Genomic DNA, 8,395 nt, shown 5'->3' with positions numbered 1-8,395 from the left:
TGACTTCTTTAAGCACATTACAGGCAAGTCAACATTGTTAAAAGTGGTAAAAGCCAATTAAAAAAATGTCTTCAACCTGATTTCTGATTGAGCTCTGTAAACATCAAAACGCAAAGACTCCCACTTGATATTTGACAAAGCCGGGGACACAACAGAAGAACGCAACAAACTGGTGTTGAGAAAATCCGTGCTGGAACCTTAGAGATGATTCAGCTCCAGCCATGGATTTTGTCTAGACGTGACCTGCAAGGAGGTTACTACCTGTTTTTCTGAGGGTGTCTTCTCTCTAGCCTGCAGGCACACTTTCCTTTGTCAGCGGTGTGTGCCGGTGACATGCTGGTGCCTGGGGGGACAGGGTGGGGACACCTGGGGAGGAGAACACCGCAGGCACCAGGAAAAAACGCCAGGGCAGCGCCGGTTCCTGGCAAATGGTGTTACTATGGCAACAGGATTGCTCCAGAGTGGTAGCCTATGGTTATATCGCAGCAACACTCTTAATTATGTTTCCCCCAACTCGCCCACTCATCGCCGATCACACTGCGGACTGAGATACTACAGCAGACAGGGAGATAAGTCACTGGTGTAGCCTACGTCTGGTGACAAAAGACGGCACAAACACCAGTGACAAAAGACGACATAAAAAAATGAAGATTACAAAATAGCAAACTCTTCATTGTTCTGTGCAATGACAGTTTAGACCATAGGCATTTTACTGCAGGAAACGGTCCAGCCTTTTCTATTGCAGAAGTAGCTACACCTGTGTGTGGGTGTCAGTCTCTCTAAAGTTTATTGGTACTTATCATTCTCCTCATGCTGTTTTTATTGGCCACCTCAGGGACCAGGTGGTGGCTGTGCACAGAAGAAGACATCACTTTTGAGCGTCACGTGCCAGGATTACGCACGCACTCACACTTCCAGCTCTCCCACTCCCTCACTCCCAGCCGTTTACATTAGCCCCCTCACAAAGACGGCTGAATCAATACGAGGAGTGTGTGGGATCAAGTTGCCACGGCAACGTGTCCTCCTGTGTGGTTGCTGCAGCCGTTTGCACTGAGGGATGGAGGGATGTGGGAGACTGGCGCTGACTTCACTCCCACTTCTCCTGTTACCTACGCTGAACCTACCACCCCTCGCAAGCCGCTAGTGCCGCATCAGTCTCACACTGGCTGTGGGTAGTCTCCCACAATGCTTTGCATTACAGAATGTTACACAAAAGCTGTTGGTATGAGTAAATATGAACTGAAATGTGGTTACTGCAATACCTACTCAGTAGCTTGATGCATATGAATGAGAACATGAGAAGTGGTTTCAAATGATTCTTTCAAGAAAACACACATGAACGCCCCATTTGTAGTTAAACTATATTTGAACAGTTATCAACTCTATATGGTACAACTTCGTTCAGAAAATCACAAAAAGTGAAAAGGAGTCAATTGTCTCAGGAGGAAAAAAGGTCAAGTGTTCTCAGTATTCTATTTAGCAAGGATTCCTTCCCTCACTTGGGAGGTCTCTTCAGTGTGTGGATGTACTTGGTGTGGCGTCCCCCAGGCGTCAGCCTCTGGAGTGAGTCTGGGCCAGATGACACCCAGATGAGGGCCGGCCTGGGATGGGAGAGTCCACTCTGGAGAGAACACCATGCGGGGTGAACTCCAACAGTGACTTACAACTGAACATTTACAGCAACATTTCCCAACAGCGAGTCTATAATGAGATGTTTGTTCCATTCCCAACAGTCACAGCTAGCAAACAGAAGAATGTGGCTGTTGTTAGAAAGGCAAGTTTCACATTTTAAGTTTGGAAAAGACACAGAGAACATGTGACATCACCATCCCTTGAAAACACATAATTCCATATAAAGTCGGCACCCAAAAAAAAACAAAAAAAAAAAAACAAGTGTATCTCAACTTATCAATAACATAAGGACATTGTTTTCATATGCTAGTTTGCTGCTAGAAAGAGTCAAACTGAATCTATAGGCACCAGCACAGTTTGGAAACTGAGTTGCAGCATTGGACTGTATTACAGACCTGACCCAACTCCGGTTGAAGATGTACACTTTCCATGTAATCCCCAAAGTCTAGCAGCAATAGCACATCCCTTGAGCCCAAACACACCATCATACAAAAGAGAAAGAGAGAGATTGAAGTATGGGAAGCACATCCATTACATAAACTACAAAGTGAAAGACGGACATTTCTTCTTAAAATGGATGAAATCGGCACCACCACATGCAAAAATCCTCTGAATTTAGCATTCAAACAAATGGGTTTCCTAGCATAGTTTTGGGGTAACTGGTAGGTACTGTATTTTTCCCAATTCTACTGAGAATGAACAAGAGCTCCCTTGATTATTATGCACATACACTTTAGCCGACCAGGCACCTGCATTTCTTAATGCACTGTTTGATCTTACTGAGGCAGGTCTCATGCAAGTCTGCGTGCCACAACATCCATGGGATGTGCTCAGCTTTCATCAACTGCTCTCCAGTCTCACTGGCTCTACAAATGACTCCCTAGATGAGCTAGTACCTTCGTAAACAGAGGTAAACTACTCCAGGAGCCTGTTAGACTCTGCTTTCATAGAAATATCAAAGTGGTTATTAATTTAATCCTCGACGCTCTGGCTTTGGGAAGCTCCAGAGAGCTTTGCCAGCTTAGAGGTACTCCAAGCTGAGGCACTTTTGTGACACTGCCGTTCATGTATGTGCATATCGAATGACCAAACTGTCCCCTCAAAACAACCTGAGATCATTTGTGAAACCGACGCGTACAGGTTACGGTTTCACCCCTCATACGTACTCGAGGACCAGTGTAATTGTGATCTATTATTACTTACATGAATGAAGCTAGTCGTCTACTCTATCTCACCGTTAGCCCTTTGAGAAACCCTTTGCACCTCCACATCTGGTCTAGGAGCGTGGACTGTGGCGCACAGATGTCACAGCAAGACATGACAGGCAGGCAGGCAGACTGACTGACAGACAGACAGACAGACAGACCGATAGATTGACAGACCGACAGAACCCTCCACCCTTTAACCCTAGAAGATATGGCATCGAAGCCACTTTGCAGGACTGTGCCACGTCTCAGAATAAAGATGCAATGCACACTTATCAGCAGGAGCATTCTGGGTCGTGGCGCTCTCCCTCTTCCTCATGGCCATTGTTTTATAGCTGTTACTTTTTCATTTATTATTGTGATTGTTCTCCATTAGAAGTGGAATCCACTTGGGACATGGTACCGTGGTTATCAATGCTGACAACTTCCCATCTTCGGTGTTTCCCATAGTGGCGTCGGCACAAAGCGGATTTCCTAGTTGTCAAGGCCCAGTTTGGACAGGCCCTGCCTGACCTCGTGCAGCTCGTCGATTTTGCCCTCCAAAACATCCATGAACTTCTTCAGCTCTCCCTTCATGTTCCCTTGCTTTTGTTGGCTTTCATCAACATCGCTTTGGAGGATGACCATCTTCTCAGACAGCTCTTTATTTGCCGTTTCGGCAGCCTAGAAATAAAAGAGTGGAAAAATAATACATACATTAGTACCATTGGCCAACTGTGCCAGAATGTAGAGCACTCGAGTGAAGTTCACACCACCTCCCCGGCAAAAATAGGGTCAAATTATGGTCACAGGGTCCATCTTGACATTTATTCTGGTCCTGGAGGCAGCAGTGGGAGGGCTAAACTTGTTTAGCGCCCTGCGGAATATCTACAGCTGACCCCTGAAACCTGAACCTACTCATAGGATCCCATCTCTAAATAGGCTCAATCTAAAGTGGTTAGGTTTGCTGCGTTTCAGCTGGGCGTAGTGTGTGTGGTGCCTGCGTGACGGCATCTTTTCTAGGGCATGATTGCTGTTGTGATAAGGGTGTGGAGATACTCAGTCACTGTGCAGCTGCTCATGGCCTGAGGCCTGCCGTTTAGATCATACTGGTTTCACAGAAACAAGGACCCTCCCTGCATTGAGCTTCACTGATGTTATAAACCTTTACATACATACCACCGTGTTTTTACAGTTGAGTTAAATGTTGAGTGTATAAAATTACATTGTGTAAATTAGTATATAAAGAGCCACTGCATTCAGCTTACATTTGGGTGACAACCAGGGAACGCTTGTGTTAGAAGCTAAACGGAAACAAACTATCTATAGGGGGTGGAGTAGAACAAATGTCAACAATCCATGACGGCATGCAAATGTCTGATAGTGGAGCCGTTACTGTTGATGAGCACAATTCTGATTCCGTTGACATTTGGGAGCCAGCCTTTTGCCTACAGCCAAATCACAGGCGTGCTTCCCGTAGAAGAGATTTAGTGAGATAACACAACGTTGTTATCATAATGCAAGATGCCCCTGAAATTATTCCATACATGTCTGTGGTGCTACATGCACTCATTCGAATAAAATGAACATGTGCTGAGGGCAACATAAACAGGTGCTCCTGCTGTCTCTGGGTAAAAGGGTGGGGGTGGGGTGGGGGGCTCTTGCCGTGCTACAATCCTGATGACCAAATGGAACACTCATCTCACACGCTCCAGCTCCAGGATCTCATGTAGGGCCAGGGAGCACGCAGGGCTACTATATGGAACGCTGTCACTAATAGTCATCACCTCTCACTCTGTGATTTAATTAGCGTTTGCATGCATAGAAAACAGGGATATTTTTAGTGTACTGAGAGAGACAGAAGAATTAGACCTGAGAGGACTAACAATTTCCATCCTGTTTCCAAAGACAATAGAAACTGAATGAATGACAATAATCACACAGACAGGCTGAAGGAGGTGTGTAAATAGAAACAGACACAAAGATGTCATTAAGTACTTAGGTGTTCAAGAATGAACCATCACCATGGCCAAAGTGGTGCTAAACTCTCTGGCTTGTGGAACCAGTTTGCAATGTACCAAAAAGAAAAGAATGTCATTCACCACCCAGAACACAATCATCATCATGGCATGCTGCTAGAGGACTGTGGTTTCTTTATGCAATATGCCTGAAGTGATTCCCTTAAACGTCACCCATGCCACTCGCCTCATCATGTCCATTGTGCAACAGAACACATTAGGACCATATAACGCGCTCGATGATGTGTACCTGTAATTTTCCAGTGATGCTCTCACATTCAGCCATGAGCTGTGGGATAATCTCGGCTTGCTTTCGCAGGTTCTCCAGCTCCTGAAAGAAAGACACAGACACACACACACACACAGACACAGACAAAGACACACACACACACACACACACACACACACACGTCAACGCCCAGCATCATGCTAGCTCCACTTCAGGGACTCCAAGAAATAGATCTGGAGAATTTCCAGCATGGAAGACATGACATGAGATTAAATAAATAACTGTGGGGCTGTGTGTGCAGGGGGCACGGAGGAGTGTGAGCACCAATAAAAAATGAACCATCAAATTTTCATGCAGTCATGACAAAGAGAGGCTGGAGAAGTATAGTGCTTACACACAGCATGCCGGCGGGTGGAGACAGCGCACATTTAACCGCACGTCACTCACTGTGACTGCGTGACACGGCGCCATGAAACTTTCATGCGAGGCAGGCGCATGGGGGCAACCCACTGTGGGGGAGCCGCGGAGGAGACGGCCCTGCCACTGCCACCCGGCCCAGGGGCCGACGCTGACATGCACTCACAGAGACGCCGTCACTCAAAGCCCAGGGCAACATGGCTGTCAACGCTGGCTGGTAAAAACATGGCCCCGCTTTGACTAAAATGTCTTCCAGGAACATCAAAGGGGGGGGGGGGGGCTTCACATTATGGGCACCGTCTTCCTCACACATTTTCAAAAGGCAGCCCCACTACTTTGGATGTTGGTCTAAATCCTCTTTTCACTAGGGCTGGGCTCTGCTGGTGCAGTGGAGAGGGGTGTGTGTCAGGACCCAAGCTGTGCGTCAGGCAGGCTGCAGCTGCCTCCATCTGATCCTCCAGCGCTGAATGCCACATTAACCGCCTGCCGGCCCCCGCAGAGGGGACCCTCGCTGACACGCCAGCGGGGAGGGGAGGGGAGGCAGGAAAAAGACAACAGCGCCGAGCGCAAACGTCAATGCTAATGAAATACTTGTCTGCAGGCAGGAGAGCGGTTAGCCATTAACAAGCACAGGTCAGGATTTGGCCCTTCCGCAATGTTCTCAGGCTTAATTACAGCTAGCAGGCGCGGCAGTGCTGCGAGACCTGAATATCCCCCCGTGTCCCCCAGCCTGGGATGGTGTGGGAGGAGCACCGAGTCGATATGGGACCACTGATGGCAGTGCAAACTCTTCACTCCACACACTCTCTCTTTGTCTTCCCTCCATTACTGACACTAAACATGAGCACACGCTGATCCAGAGAAGCAGAGTTGGCTGTGTGTGTATTTTAAAATCCCTGTGATCCTCTCACCGAGTAAACATGTCTCACATCACCTTTTTGAGAAGCACAGCCCATAATAGCTTTGCAAGGGCAATTTGTACAAAATAATAATAACACCGAAAAAATGAAAACACTATTATTATGTCAAGCAAAGTGTTTTTTCAATGCTCAGCAAAGGAAATCAGCTAATCAGACACACTCTGCCTTCAAAGGCAACAAGCTGAGCGGCGCGTATCATTTCCTCATGGTAAGTAAACACTGCTGTGGGGCCCTGGGGGGACATATGAGGCCGCTGGCAGCACCTCCCCGCTGGCCCCGGGTCCCATGGGCCGCCCCACTGCTCCCTGGGTGAACCTGCTGCTGGGGGAGGGAGGAGGAGCCAGTTGTGGCCAGTCAGTCTGACCTGGCCGCCAGCAGGGCTAATTCCACCCTGACGCATAGCTCAGGGTGCAGCTCAGCACAGGCTGTCAGGTGTCGGCAGGTGACGACAGTGTCAATGGAGACTGACTGGGGTTAGGCATGACTGGTGGAAATGAGGCCAGCTTCCTGTTGACCAGCCAGTGAACTAGTTTTTCCACCAGCAGGGTTTGAGGGCGTGTGTGTGTGTGTGTGTGTTTGAGGGCGTGTGTGTGTGTGTGTGTGTGTGTGTGTGTGCTGGGTGTGATCTCACCTGTTCTTTGTCCTGCAGCTCGGCCTCCAGCTCCTGTACTCGGAGTGCGAGCTGGGCATTCCTCTCCTTCTCCTGGTTGGCCTCCTTACACTGGGCCTCCAGCTCTGTGATCTGGGAGCAGATGGCCGTTCAGCACGTTAATCACAGCCAACAACCCCCAAACAATATTGCTCAATGCAGAAAACTGTCCTCTACAGTCTGAGTCACAAGACTGCTTGTGTTGTCCATGTGTTTTCCAACTACAAGGACAAACGCTGAGTAACCCTCATGTGACAACATCATAGTACATAAGCGCACAGGCACACACACATATAGGGGATACAGAGTTTAACTGGGTTAAGAAAGGTTGTAAACTTTAAAGTTAACAGCTTTTCAACTTTCCTTTTGTCCGTGACACAGCTACTGTGGTGCTAACTGGCCATGTCCAGTTACCATACGCTACCTTGCTCCTGAGCTGATCACCTTCTTCCTTGCAGGTGGCCAGTTGTTTTTTCCACGTCTCAATATTAGTATTGGACTCTTGCAGTGAGTCAACCAGACGGGCATTGCTCTCCTTCAAGGTCTGTAGTTCAGTCTCCCACTTCTTGGCATTAGTATTACTGAAAGACAGTGAAACAACAACATGAATATGAGACATGGATTGGCTACTTCAGACATACTTCTAGCGGTGTCTGGCATACAAGACATTCTATCGTATCCAGTCCCCCCCCCTCTACACACACACACACACACACACACACACACACATTTATTTTTTTCTCAAAGGACATGGTGACTAGAGGAACTGTGCATGGAACAGGGAGGTAAACAGACATGTCTGAGCTCCCTGTGGAGGGTTGCCCATGGAGCTGAATAGCACGTCTTTGTCAAGGTGTTGATGGCCTGGCTACAGCAAGCCTACAGAAGGCCACCACAGAAGATGAAAAAAACAACAACAACGACTCAGTGGTCACCTCGGACACCATGGGGAACTGTGATAAAAGCGCCATGTCAGGCGTACCTTTGCTCCACGGCAGTCTTTAGTCGGTCGTTCTCGCTCTGGAGTAGTGCTGTCTCCGGGCCCCCATGAGAGATCTTCTCGTCGTCGGTGCCGTTGACACTGGAAGCCTGTGTGGATGAGGGAGTCTCCCGACCAGACTCCTGTCAGAGCAGAGAGAGAGGTGGTGACAAGAATGCAAAAATATCCTCCATCTCATCACATCACATCAGAGAGAGAGAGAGAGAGACAGAGAGAGAGACAGAGAGAGAGACAGAGAGAGGGGATAAGAAAGAATGGGATTATGGTACCACTATTCTACACTTCCTCCCCTCCAAACCTCCTCAGAGGAGCTGCTTTAAGAGAACAAAAGAGTGAGAATACTTGA

The 8,395-nt window shown here is 48.0% G+C and overlaps 1 protein-coding gene across 2 annotated transcripts in view; it reads right to left on the bottom strand.

Moving 5' to 3' along the window:
• Positions 1-1,347: 1,347 nt before the first annotated feature.
• The window catches only part of homer2 (homer scaffold protein 2), a 28,811-nt gene continuing 21,763 nt past the window's right edge, over positions 1,348-8,395 (bottom strand). For both annotated transcript variants that reach the window (XM_076287751.1, XM_076287750.1), the window contains exons 5-9: positions 8,032-8,171; positions 7,474-7,630; positions 7,032-7,142; positions 5,085-5,165; positions 1,348-3,500 (exon numbers count right to left, since the gene is read on the bottom strand). In XM_076287751.1, coding sequence (XP_076143866.1) covers positions 3,312-3,500; positions 5,085-5,165; positions 7,032-7,142; positions 7,474-7,630; positions 8,032-8,171 — 678 coding nt within the window. In that variant the 3' untranslated portion in view covers positions 1,348-3,311. The remainder of the gene's footprint in view (positions 3,501-5,084; positions 5,166-7,031; positions 7,143-7,473; positions 7,631-8,031; positions 8,172-8,395) is intronic.

The sequence above is a fragment of the Alosa pseudoharengus genome, unplaced genomic scaffold (genome assembly GCF_046254945.1).
Source record: "Alosa pseudoharengus isolate Yale_2024_CS ecotype anadromous, Long Island Sound unplaced genomic scaffold, YU_APseudo_1.1 YU_APseudo_1.1_scf_16, whole genome shotgun sequence".
Taxonomy (NCBI): Eukaryota; Metazoa; Chordata; class Actinopteri; order Clupeiformes; family Clupeidae; genus Alosa; species Alosa pseudoharengus.
Note: the sequence above shows the minus strand (reverse complement) of the source record. Positions and strands in the feature narration are given on the sequence as shown.